Source organism: Pyxicephalus adspersus, chromosome Z, assembly GCF_032062135.1.
Source record: "Pyxicephalus adspersus chromosome Z, UCB_Pads_2.0, whole genome shotgun sequence".
In the NCBI taxonomy this organism is placed as follows: domain Eukaryota; kingdom Metazoa; phylum Chordata; class Amphibia; order Anura; family Pyxicephalidae; genus Pyxicephalus; species Pyxicephalus adspersus.
The window spans coordinates 59,575,667-59,590,148 of NC_092871.1; the positions used below are offsets into that span (position 1 = coordinate 59,575,667).

At 41.2% G+C, this 14,482-nt stretch overlaps 1 protein-coding gene across 1 annotated transcript in view; it reads right to left on the reverse strand.

Annotated features, from left to right (window-relative positions):
* CIZ1 (CDKN1A interacting zinc finger protein 1) overlaps window positions 1-11,953 on the reverse strand; it is a 39,851-nt gene extending 27,898 nt beyond the window's left edge. The window contains exons 1-5 of the mRNA XM_072430423.1: window positions 11,851-11,953; window positions 3,515-3,669; window positions 3,323-3,444; window positions 1,683-1,849; window positions 124-256 (exon numbers count right to left, since the gene is read on the reverse strand). Coding sequence (XP_072286524.1) covers window positions 124-256; window positions 1,683-1,849; window positions 3,323-3,444; window positions 3,515-3,657 — 565 coding nt within the window. The 5' untranslated portion in view covers window positions 3,658-3,669; window positions 11,851-11,953. The remainder of the gene's footprint in view (window positions 1-123; window positions 257-1,682; window positions 1,850-3,322; window positions 3,445-3,514; window positions 3,670-11,850) is intronic.
* Window positions 11,954-14,482: the final 2,529 nt, after the last annotated feature.

Genomic DNA, 14,482 nt, shown 5'->3' on the forward strand with positions numbered 1-14,482 from the left:
AGGGCCTAACCCTTTAATTTTCATATTGTTGAATAAAAATGAGTGTATTAGAGAGCCCCAGTGACAGAATCTTGCACCATGACAAATGAAAGCACTAAGATAGCTTTAAAAAGTATATCTTACCTTCTGAAGTGATATTTTCATCAGCCTTGGATGCAGTAGGGGGTAATTCTGCATTGTTTTTCTCAGAATTGGTGTCAGAAAGGGAAGAACTCTGTTCACTGTCTCTCTTGTTGTCAGGGCCTTTGTAATGATCCTAAAGGCAGAACAGGGTTTAAGATTACACAGGTAAAATGTATCCTAACAATAAAAAGTAAAATGAGATTATGAGTTAGTTGTCTCTCATTAAAGAAATTTGTATGCTGGTAGCCTCACTATTTGTTCACTACTGCGATATGCAATCCCATTAGCTAATACTAAGATGGACTCAAGCAATTACTGCTACGCCATTACATATTGCAATTCAACTAGCATTTGCAAAAGTAAGTTGGCGTGGCAGTCACCAGGTTTCTCCAACTACAGATTTACTGTAGCAACTACGGTAAGGATTTCTGATGATACCACTAGTTTAGCCACCTAAGAACTATTCTTTTTGGGCAAGTTACATATGAAAACATGAAATACTGAATACATGTATTGTGAATATACAGGTGGATTTGTGTGAACTGTCTAGTTTCTGTCCTTGTGAACATTTTTCGTCCTTCCCACAATTGTTTAGGTGGGAGTGACCTGATAAGAAGAAGATCAGTTGTGGCTGTAATGCCTAGACAGGTCCTGAGAAAGAAAGCAGCTGGTAATATACAAAATATAATATCATACTAACAAGTACATGTTTTTTACAATACAGTCCAGTACAGTTTAGCCAGCTAGTAATGGTCAAGTAACGTTTTGAATGGTTGTGCATAATTGTTAACTACAGTTATCAAAGAATTGAGTACTGACGCTGACATTCTGGATACATGTAAATAAATGCCTTTCTCCCTGCCTGACTCTTCCCAGTTGGAGGATATGAAAATATTTTTTTAACACAGCTGCAGAAATTGTTAGATAGCTTTAGGACATCATGGATAACTTTCACAGTGATGCCTACAATAGTTCCTTAAATTCCATGTCTGGCATCTATAGGAACTTTGCAGGACAGCTAGTAATCACAGCAGGCAAACACACAGATAAAGGTCAGAATGGATATTGAAACGTAATCTAATGTCACTATACTGAGTGGTTTGATTATTTTCCTTAAGCTACGTACACACTTCCAATTATTATCGTTGGAAAACGAACGACGAACGATCCTGCACGATATATACGAACGATCGTATAGCACCGATCCTGCACATAGAGATAACGACACGATCGTTCGTAGATATTGTACACACAATAGATACGATCGTTTGAGCGATAGAGGAACTATGTGCACGACAGGAAAGTGAACGAACGTTCGTTCATTACGCATGCTCTGAACATGGACGATCAACGGACGATCAACGAACGACCGTACACACGAACGATGTTCAACGATCGTCGTCCAATCCGATCCGCCGGTCCGGTCGTTCGTTTCCAACAAGTTTCCTCGTTCGTCGGCGTCGTTGGTTACTTTTTTACGAACAATTTTTTGCCCAATCGATCGTTCGTCGCTCGATTGGAACGATAAAAATTGGAAGTGTGTACGCACCTTTACTTACCTTGTGATAATGCCGAGGTTGTGAGAATGGAAGTGTTGGGAATGGCATACTTGGAGCCTTCACAGTGACACCCATGGGAGGAATGCCCAGAATGGAGTGTCTTGCAGCTGTGGGAAAGAAGGGTGGCATTGGAGGGGCAACCATGCTGAGACCACGGAAATTACCTGCTAAATAACAAAATGGTTTTGTTTCAGATTCAAGGTCAGATTCATTCCTTCAGTAATACTGGGATTTCTCTGGGAACACAATGAAGTTAAGGTGTGAGTGGATGTAATGCCAGTTACAGATGCATACTAAACATGTATCAACTGAAAAAAGGTGATCTGCTGCTTCTTACTAATTAAAAATTTTCTTCTTTGTAGACCCACACTACTAATCAAGAAAACATATTAGTTTAATCTACGTTATAGCAACGTTAAATAAACATTTTACTGGTGGGAGATAAAGAAACAAAAAGTCAGTGAAACAGCTATAGTCAGTTTACAAATGTGAATACAGAAATATAGGAGCTGCCATTGCTAGCTTTTTTTTTTTGCATTTAAATGAGAAGGTTCATGGACATTTACAGTTTACAAACAATATAAAAACTCACAGTTAAAACAGTTGCATATAAATCCAGCATGTAAATGGCAGGAATCCACCAAAAAAACAATATATACCATCATGTAAGGCCCAGGTGAATACCAGTATTCCCCAGGCACCAATCCCCCAATCTATCGCCTCAGTCTTCTCATTTAGCAGCCCCCGCTCAGCCTCGGGAGACTGGTTGCATCTCCCAGCAATTGGTTGCGCCCAGGACTTGCGCAAGAGATGGTGTCTGGAGATAGGCTGGCAGCCGACCCGGAGCCCACTAATACAGGGTACAGAGTCCACAAATATAATACAGAATGTCAGGAAATCCAAAAACAAGCCGAGGTCAAAACACAGGAAATCAGTCCACCTAGCGAAGTACAAAGGGAAAGGCACAAACAGGGTCAGGGTCGGTACAGGCAGAGTTCAACAAGTAGTCAAGATAGGCACAGGTCAGTAAGAGAATAGTCAAAAAATCACTCCAACACAGGTAAGCCCAGCAGACGCTATAACAGGCATAGAAGACTGGAAGCAGAGTGGCTATAAAGCCCCAGCAGCCAATGACAATGCAGGACTGAGTCAGAAGCTGATCAGCCTCTACATTCCCCTTCAGCTGTGAACAGCCTACCAATGAGTACTGGGGATGCCATAAATCCATCAGACTGCATGACTAAAAGGAAGCAGGGGCTGCTGTTATCTTAGTTCTCCTGGTTGTTGCAAATGACATCGCTGGACAGAACAAACAGTGTTTTCTATTGCTATGCCTCACAGCACGGAGTCGTCAGCCAGATGAGCATTTCCTAATCAACATTGGAGCACACCCTGAAATAACTCTTCCAAAAGAACTGTTGTCTGGCTTCTGTGCCCCTATTGTACACCAGACAAACTGCACACAGTAAACTAATTTTAATTAGCACAGTTATGAAAAAATAAAACCCTCAGGTAGACATTTATTATTCTGCCAAGTTTGCAAAAAATAGCAGCTCACAAGGACAACCTTATTTTAATATATTATCTGGATGGTCTGACCCTTCTAAAAGTTCTACAGAAAAAGCACGGTGTGAGCTCACCCTGCATGTGTTGCATTATCAAAGCTTGCTGTATCATGGGATGAGTGTTGAGAAGCCTGGCAGAGCTGGCAGGTCGCAAGTTCAACAACTGCTGTGGCTGCTGGACTGGATTTGGAATAGGCCTGTAAACAGAAGTAGTTAGTGAAAAGTTGGGTAGAGGCAGATAGAACACAGGATGTAGAATATCCTCACCTGGCTGCAGCATGCTGGGCTGACAAAGCGTGTTGAGTTGTTGGTGGGTGATGTGCTGCTGGCTGGACAGTGTGCTGGTGCTGCTGCAGAAGATGCTGGAGTTGGATCAGCTGATGGAACTGTTGCTGCTGCTGATTGAACATTTTGGCTAATGGCTTGAGGAAAAAAAGAATAGCTTGAGAAAAAAAAGAATAGCCATTTCATCCCTCATTGGTCTATAGACATATGCAACTTGTACGCAAATCCATCTTTCAGCATGTTTTGTATCATTACAATCATTTTTCATCTTTTTTAAAGATTGTTACCTGGAGAACCTTCCAGTAGCAGCACATAAAACCAACTTATCACAAATTTAACTAGCCCTTTTTTATAAGGTATATATTTTTTTTTTTTTTTAAAAAGAGGGGGATCTTCTATCTTTACCAACATGGAGATAAAGGCTGAACTGGAGCACAGCCTCCTGGGACACATACGTCACATAATATTTTTACGCAGTGCAAAATCGGTTGATGTAACCAGAAGAAAGAAGATAGAAGATTAGGATGTCCTTCAGTGATGGAGGATTCCAAAACCGCAGGACTTAATCAAGGACAGTGCTGGAGGGATCTGCAGAAGTAAAGGTACGTGGGATTTTTTTATTTTAATTTAGTTCCGCTTGAGATAGTTGGTCTCTGCTTAAGATGGTTGTAGGACTTCTTCTTAACATAAAAAATAGGCAGTCCGAACGAGTGCAAACAACATGCTCCTTTTTAGGAGGTAACAGCCTATTATTGTCAGCCTGCAACAAGAAGGGTTACTGACATGTTATCAGGGTAAGAATCTTTGCATTAAAATCCTAATGAACTTCACGTCATAATAACAGATACATTAAAAGTCATCTACAAGACACCAATTAGATTTTATAAATGAACACCCCAATACTACAAATTTAAACAAAGAGACCTGTTTTTTTTAATCCTTTACTTTTCTAATACCACCCCCAAGTGCACCGAATTATCCCTCACAACCATGGCAGCTGATAACATTACCCCTGCTCAATACCATTGACATCAATAAGTTATAAGCTTTTCTTGTATGTGTATGTCAAATCTAAAATTTAGATTATTAAGTCAAAAAACTTTTCTGACATTTCTTATGAAACTGACCACATTTACCAGACAGGAAGTGAAGGGACCTCTATGAAAACAAAAATGTCAGGTCACACGTCAATCTAACTGGTGGGACTGCAGCCTGCCTAGTCACCAATCAGTCTCCCTGATGACACAGGAGCCCATCAGGTCACAAGTTAGTCTCCCTGGAAAACAATCAGGTCTACCATAACCCTTCTGAAAATCTCAGCAGCCTGTGACCTCTTGTCTCTTTCCCAGCTGGTACAGAACCATCTTAAGGCACTGACAACCAGGCAGCTCATCAGGTCAAGTGTGAGTCTCCTGGACATCTCAGCAGGCAATCAGGTCCACTGTCAGCCTCCTGAACGTCACAGCAGACTCTGGGTCCTGCATTCCTCTCCTGGCTGATGCAGAATGCACTGATGACACAGGAGCATGTCAGGTCCTGCATTTATCTACCCCAGGTTAGAAGCCATTGTGGTCATGCCTATGTCTCCCTGACATCTTGGGAGCATGCCAGGTGCAGTTTTAGTCTCCCATAAGAAATAGTATCCTGCCAGGTCACTTGTTTATGTACCTGATGGCACTGAAGCCTGCCTAGTCAGCTATTGGGCTCCCCAATGGCAAAAAGCCTTCCAGGCTGGCTGATGCAGAAGCCTGTTAAGCAGTTGTTGACACCAAAGATGTCATGTGTAGATCGGCCACCGGCCCCACATCAGGAGCCTGTCTTGTCAAACATCTGTCTCACCAATGTCACAGCAGCATGCCAGGTCCTTTGTCCAGCTCTTGGCTGAAGTGCAAATCATTGTCCTCAGTAAAGTCCTAACAAGAGTCTATGGCTGGAAACACATAGCTTTGAAAAGTAAAGCATAGTACCCTAAAGGGACCTATGCAGCTTCAACCAGCTATCTCCAAGGCTTGTGCCTGTCATAACAAATAATCCCATTTCCAAAGAAAGTGGGAAAAGGTGTAAAATGTACCTAAAAACAGTAAGGGATGATTTGCAAATCATTTAAACTCCTTATTTTATTGAAAAAAACAAATGTATAAACGGAGGACTTTATTGTTTAAAAAACAAGTCTTTTTTTAGTTTAAGGTTAGCAACACATTGTAAAACTGTTGGAACAGAGAAAATAAATGACAAGAACAGGCAATGAGTCTGTAACAGGATGGGTTAAAAAGAGCAACCTAAAGAAATAGAATCTCTAGGGGGTGCATCACTTTGAGAGACTACAAGGGCAAACACTACAACAATTTGAGAATTTTGTTAAAAGATTTAGGGAATAAGAAGAAATCTTCATATGTAAAGGACGTAATTTAATATAAGATGATCTTCAGGTCATTAGGTAGCAGTACATTAAAAACAGGCATGATTCTGTAATGGAAATCACTTGCAAATGTTCTTCCAAAAAACACTGTCTATGAATAGTTCATTGTTGCATCCACAAATGTTATAACTCTACCACACTAAAAAGAAATCATATATTAACATGATAGAAATATAGCACAGCATTCTCTGAGAAGTGGAAAACTGCCCTGTGTGGTCTGATGAATCAAAATTAAAATTAGTAATTGATATTTTTTGTAAATCATGGACTCCATGTCCTCCAGTCTAAAAAGGATGAGATCATTCAGCTTGTTTGCAAATACTGTAGTTTGAAAACCCAGCATCAGAGAAAGAATGGATGCATTCGTGCACATGGTATGTATGGTTAGATTGGCCACCTAGAAAAGCACCATTAAAGTGGAATTAGGGTTTCACTTTTAAAAATGCATGATCAGGCATTATTGAGAAAGGGACAGGTAATATCCCTTTTGAAATAACCCTTTTAATCTGTCTGATTGCTTCAGAAAACTGTCAAAAAAGAGGAGCTGTGCAAGAGGAGCGCGCTCCTGGACACTTGCAGGGGAGTTATATCATCCCAGCCCGGCAAATCAAGATGACAAAAAACCGTCACCAGGAAGAGAAGAAGGAAGAGAATGGTGGTGCCTTTTGATGAAATTGGGACAGGTAAATAATGCAGGTTCAGTTCTGTATAAACATAATTCTTAGACAACTATAGGTTACCATTCAGAAGACATCTTTATTTCAGGGGAGACAATGTCTGCACATATGTACCAGAGGGTGCTGAGAGGTTCCTGGCTTTGCCCAGAAAGAAGAGAGCCAGAGTTATGAAATAACACATTTATTCAACATTTTCCCTCCTAGACTGATGCACTTGGTACAGCGTAGTTGCAGCTTTTCTAGACCGTTCAAATAAAAGTCCTTTGGTTGGGCCGCAAACCAGCTCTCAGCAGCTTCTTTGATGCCAGAAATGGGCTGAATGTCAGAAATGTCCTCAAAACATTAACCCTTCAGGTGTTTCTTCAAATTCAGGAACAGATAATAGTCCGAAGGGGCCAGGTCTGGTGAGTAGGGGGGATGGTGGACCAATAGGAAACCCAGGGTGTTCAATATGGCAGCCAGAACGTTGGACTTGTGCGCACGTCCATTGTCCTGCAAAAAAAAGGATCCCTTTGGTCAACTTCCCACGGCGTTTTGTCTTAATAGTCTCCTTCAGCTGGTCCAGGAGGTTAGCATAATACTGTCCGGTGATACTAGAGCCCTGAGATAGGTAGTTAACCAACAGAAGACCGTCTTTGTCCCAGAAAAAGGATGTCATGACTTTTTTGGCAAATTTCTAGGTTCGGAAGTTCTTTGGCCGTGGGGACCCGCTGTTGCGCCATTCCTTTGACTGTTCCTTGTTTTCAGGATCATAGATGTGGAGCCAGGTTTCATCCTCAGTCACTAACCTAGCCAAAAAGTCCTGTGTATCTTCAAAATGGGCCAAAACGGCTTTGGATGCTTAAACTCGTTCCTTCTTCTGATCACTGTTCTAACATTTTGGCACCCACTTCGCTGAAAGCTTGCTCATGTCCATGATAGTGGTGATACAAACCCTACACGATCCCATGATCCCAAGTATCTGGGCTATCTTTTTTACAGGTGTTCGCCGGTCCTCAATAATCAGCTCATGTACAGCATCGTAGGTTGCCGGGTCAGTTAAAGTTGGGGGGTGCTCACTGCAGGGCTCATCTTCAACGGTGAAATGACCAGTCTTGAAACAAGATATCCAGGTTTTGACAGTGCTGTAGGAAGGATAACTCTCCCCCAGTGTTTGTGACATCTCAGTGTGAATGTCCTTTGCTGACTTTCCCTGGAGAAACAAAAACTTAATGACGGCCCATAACTCCAACGACGTGAAACTTGCTTGTGCCTCTGCCATTACAGCTTCTCACTAAAAGAAAAAACAGTTTTAAGAATCGCAAGACCTGATACTTGCACAGTAACATACTAAGATATTAAGCTGTCATATGCCCCCACACTCATTTTTCTTTTTCATCTGGAAGGGGGCAAAGCCAGGAACTTCTCAGCATCCCCTCGTATAAAACCATGTGATAAAAACTGTCCAAACTGCAGACCAGACTTAGTACCTAATAAAATCAGTTGGTATATTATGAAACAAGTAAAAGAGCTGCTAATTCTATAGGAGACAAAAAATTAGGACAACATTTAATTTTAAAACTACAGTAAATGTATTATTGTTCTTTGATATCCTCAGTTTTTTTAGTTGTTTGCAGTGGTATGACCTAAGTTTTACAATGGTGTTGCTGGCACCAAAGATCAAACTCTCATTTCCTTACATGTCCCCTAATGTATATATATTATTATACGCCTCCTTATTAAACATAGCACATATTATCCTCCCCTATCTGTCATCCAATATGTTTGTCATTGCTTCATATAACATGGGGCACTATTTATATAGCAGTGAATATGATCTTAGGTAAACATGGTGTGGTGAAAAATCTTCCAGGACTGTGTTTTCAATGGCAATATTTCATTTTCCACCAGATAATGTTGGCTGGATGTAATATTCCTTGCTTTATAAACAGATCACATAGACTCCTCTTCCCTACCTGTCATCCAATATGTGTACGCATGCCCTAATTCCACACAGAACATACATATGTGCTGAAAAGTATACTGCTCCTTCGCTGTCATCTAATATGTGTGTGCTCCTCGTATTACCTAGTACATACCTTCTCTTCACTTATCATATATTATGTAAAACCTGTAATTCAGTACAATCACACGTATGGTGCATGTGATATCCACACAGGCACACATGTGATTCTGTATACACAGATACACACACACACGTACAGACCATGGTAATCTGTACACACATGCAGCCCATGTCATTCTGTACACACACGTGTACAGCCCATGGTATTCTGTACACACACAGCCCATGTTATTCTTTACACACACACGTACAGTACATGTCATTGTGTCCATACACACACACAGCTCATGTTATTCTGTACACACACACACATGTGCAGCTCATTTTATTCTGTACACACACAGCCTATGTTATTCTGTACACACACACACACATGTACAGCCCATGTTATTGTGTCCATACACATACACGTACAGTCCATGGTATTCTGTACACACACAGCTGATGTTAATCTGTACACACGCACAGCCCATGTTATGATGTACACACACACAGCCCATGTTATGATGTACACACACACAGCCCATGTTATTATGTACACACACACAGCCCATGTTATTATGTACACACACACAGCCCATGTTATTATGTACACACACACACACGTACAGCCCATGTTATTCTGTACTCACACATGTACAGCCCATGTTATTCTGTACTCACACATGTACAGCCCATGGTATTCTGTACACAAACATGTACAGTCCATATTACTGTGTACACACACATTCGTACAGCCCATATTACTGTGTACACACACACACACACATACATACAGCCCATGTTACTTTGTACACACATGTACAGCCCATATTATTCTGTACACATACACATGTACAGCCCATCTTATTCTGTACACACACAAACGTACAGCCCATGGTATTCTGTACACACACAGCTGATGTTATTCTGTACACACACACAGCCCATGTTATTGTGTACACACACACAGCCCATGGTTTTATGTACACACACAAACAGCCCATATTACTGTGTACACACACACACGTACACCCCATGTTACTGTGTACACACACTCACTTACAGCCCATGTTACTGTGTACACAAACGTACAGCCCATATTATTCTGTACACATACACATGTACAGCTCATGTTATTCTGTACACACACACACACACACACACACAGCTCATGTTATTCTGTACAGACACACACGCGTACAGCCCATGTCATTTTGTACACACACGTACAGCCCATGTTATTCTGTACACACAAGTACAGCTCATGTTATTCTGTACACACACACGTACAGACCATGGTAATCTGTACACACATGCAGCCCATGTTATTCTGTACACACACGTGTACAGCCCATGGTATTCTGTACACACACAGCCCATGTTATTCTTTACACACACACGTACAGTCCATGTCATTGTGTCCATACACACACACAGCTCATGTTATTCTGTACACACACACACATGTGCAGCTCATTTTATTCTGTGCTGATTTTATTCTGTACACACACACAGCCCATGTTATTCTGTACACACACACACAAACAGCCCATATTACTGTGTACACACACACGTACAGCCCGTGTTACTGTGTACACACACACACTTACAGCCCATGTTACTGTGTACACACACGTACAGCCCATATTATTCTGTACACATATACATGTACAGCTCATGTTATTCTGTACACACACACACACAGCTCATGTTATTGTGTACAGACACACACGCGTACAGCCAATGTCATTTTGTACACACACGTACAGCCCATGTCATTCTGTACACACATGTACAGCTCATGTTATTCTGTACACACACGTACAGCCCATGTTATTCTGTACACACACGTACAGCCCATGTTATTCTGTACACACACGTACAGCCCATGTTATTCTGTAGACACACACGTACAGTCCATGTCATTGTGTCCATACACACACACAGCTCATGTTATTCTGTACACACACACACATGTGCAGCTCATTTTATTCTGTCACACGCGCGTACAGCGTATGTCATTTTGTACACACACGTACAGCCCATGTCATTCTGTACACTTACGTACAGCCCATGTCATTCTGTACACACATGTACAGCTCATGTTATTCTGTACACACACGTACAGCCCATGTTATTCTGTAGACACACATACAGCCCATGTTATTCTGTAGACACACATACAGCCCATGTTATTGTCTCCATACACACACACATACAGCCCATGGTATTCTGTATATACACATACAGCCCATGTCATTGTGTCCATTCACACACACATACAGCTCATGGTATTCTGTACACACACACGTACAGCCCATGTTATTCTGTACACACACATACAGCCCATGTTATTCTGTACACACACGTACAGCCCATGGTATTCTGTACACACACATACAGCCCATGGTATTGTGTCCATTCACACACACATACCGCCCATGTCATTGTGTCCATTCACAGACACATACAGCTCATGGTATTCTGTGTACACACACGTACAGCTCATGTTATTGTGTCCATACACACAGCCCATGTTACTTTGTACACACAAGTACAGCTCATATTATTCTGTACACAAATACTCACATGAAGAGTCCATGTTATTCTGTACACACACGTACAGCCCATATTACTGTGTACACACACACACACACACAGCCCATGTTATTCTGTACACACACGTACAGCCCCGTACAGCCCATATTACTGTGTACACACACACACACACACAGCCCATGTTATTCTGTACACACACGTACAGCCCATATTACTGTGTACACACACAGCTTATGTTATTTTGTACAGACACACACGCGTACAGCCCATGTTATTCTGTACACACACGTACAGCCCATATTACTGTGTACACACACATATACCATGTTATTCTGTGTACACTCACACAGTTCATGGTATTCTGTACAGACACACACGTGTACAGCCCATGTTATTGTGTCCATACACACACATGCATACATACAGCCCATGTTACTCTGTACACACACATGTACAGCCCATGGTATTCTGTACACACACACAGCCCGTTATTCTGTACAGACACACAAGCGTACAGCCCATGGTATTCTGTACACACAAGTACAGCCCGTGTTATTCTGTACACACACGTACAGCCTATTATATTGTACACACACACACACCATTCCTTACCGACCCGGTCCAAGCTTATATAAGCAGCTGTGCGAGCCGAATTCTCCACTGCCCTCTCTCTCCGCTCTACAACACGGACAATGGGCCGGCCCAGCACCAAGCAGATCAGCTCCCTCTGCTGGCCGGGAGGACAATGTGCAACCTTCCCCCTCCCATGACCTGGAAGAATGCGCCGCATTTTGTGCAGTAGGAGGATCTATGGCTGTACTCGGAGGACTCTCAGCCTTGGGTGTCTGCCTGCTGATGTTTACGCCAGCTTGTAAAGAACATAATATAAATATATAAAACATAATACCGGTATAAAACAAAACTTAAACATTATCCTTAAAAAATCTTCTCATATACCTGCCCTTAAGGTCAGTGGCCTGAGGAGAACCCCCATTGTCGGACACTTCCAGGTCTGTCCTTCCCTCCCCTGGAGCAGAAAGGTGCAAAAAAACAGCAAGGGCACAGATAACAATTTTACTAAAACTCCAATACAAGCATTGTAATGTAATGAAGAGAACTTCGAAATTACATTAAAGAGGAACTAAACTGAAAACTGCAAAAAAAAATACACTTTCCGGGGGTGTCTTGCATCAGGTGCTGTATCGTGCCGACGTTCGTTGTGGAGCTAGCGCTCTGGGCGCCATTATCTTTTCTTCTTCCTGGTTCTTCATCCTACGTCACCGGACCCAGTCACGAGATCGGGTGATGTAGAATGAAAAGAACTGCGTATGCGTGAGATCGGCAAATTTTTCTCTTCGTACGAAAAGACTCCTTGCGCATGCTAACGTTAGTATCCCGGGAGGCTCTGCGCTACCATTCATTCTCGATCACCTAGGCGATCGAGAACTAGGGGGCAGTGCTGCACCCTTTTTTTTATTTTTTTTTTAAATAAAAGGGTTTTGCACACAAAAAAAAGAACAGAATTTTTACCTTACATAAAACAGTTGTCTACCTTTTTATGTAAAGTGAAATTTCTAAGTTTAGGTATACTTTAAGTTGCAATGAACTGATGAGGCCACTAAAGACCCATAATAAGCTGACACTTCATAGAGGTTGATATTTACTAACTTCTTTACAATAATTTTTTTTTTACTTAATTAATGTTATGGCTACCTTCAAGCTTTAGGGCCATGTGTAAGGAGATTATTCCTAATTTCCAGGACTGACAATGTTGACATCCAGATACAAGAAGGGATAAAAAAAAAAACCCAAGAGGGGCACTGATAGCAAAAGGGTCTGTAAGATCCAAAGACCCTGTCAACACTATACTATACATCAGTGTTTCTCAACCAGGGTTTCTCCAGAGGTTGCTAGGGGTTCCTTGAGCAATGAGCAGTCTGTGACTCAGGTCAGGTTAAGTGACCAAGTAAAGAGGAGATAATGTACCAAGATGGGGGTCTATTATTTTACAGATTGAATACCATTGCCAAGCCTAATTAGATTTATATGAGAAAAGAGTGAGAAAGACGGCTTTTTGTGGCAATAATAATAAAAGATATTTTATTAATATAGCCTTTTGCAGGCTCCAATACAGGTATCTGCACAGTTCACTCTGAGACCGTGAACTTTCCTGTCCTAACAACTTACTGGTGAGTGATCATTAATAATTTCCCTATTCCTAATACACCATCTGACTATTAATTAATTCTTTATTACCCAGGTTCCAACAATTATATCTGAAAAGTTTTCTATCTAGTTTTGTGGGGTTGTTTATCCCTCCCCAAGTATCGAACACCCATTAAGGAATCACTGCATCTATTGGAATGTTTATTAAATTAACCAAGTACTAGTGTAGTCAAGGCCACCATGGAAGTGAGTTCCAGACTCTCTTACTATAGTCTATTGGGATTTTATTAGGTATGCTTATGACTATCTTCTTCAATTCAGGGTCCAAATATAGCCATATATACCCAGCCACCTTATATCTCTGCACTTAAGTACTTGGCGTACCAACTCCTCTTTTACATATTACTCTATACAACCAAGTAAGTCAAAATGTGTCTTATGTTTACAATCCCTATTTCACCTCACAACCACCTATTCTACTGGTATTTACACATCCTTATACACCACATTATTATCTTTGTCACTTGTTACAATCTGTAAGCATCAGATCTTTTCATATATGTAATTTTTTTCTTTATATACATTCTCTGTCAAATTAGCTTTGGTCTCTGAATCCCCTGAGGACACCACCATGGGAAACACGTTGGGGAATGAGAGTGTTTCAAAATGGAAATTTGTTCCAATGTGATGTGACAACATTGGTTCAATATATGTTTTCTAGCGTAGTAGCACTATTTATAGTTTAGGGATATGTAACAAAACTTTTTTTTTGGAGTAAAAATCTTTTATTATTGCCACAAAAAGCCAAATTTCTCACACTTTTCTCGTATCAGGTTAAGTGACTCCCAATGATCTTTTTGGCTATCTTTAAGGGTGACATTCTTCCCACTGGCCAGTTATGTAAGAGGCATTCTTCCCACTGACCACCACATTAATGTACTGTGAGCTGTGCTTATAGCGATTATAGCAGAGGTGTATTTTTATGTTTGTCACTTGTCACTGGTGTGGTATTTGTCTGCCACGTTTTGATGGAGGGTGCTATTCCCTTATGGGCTAGCCCTAACGTCTTGGAGAATGCCTCG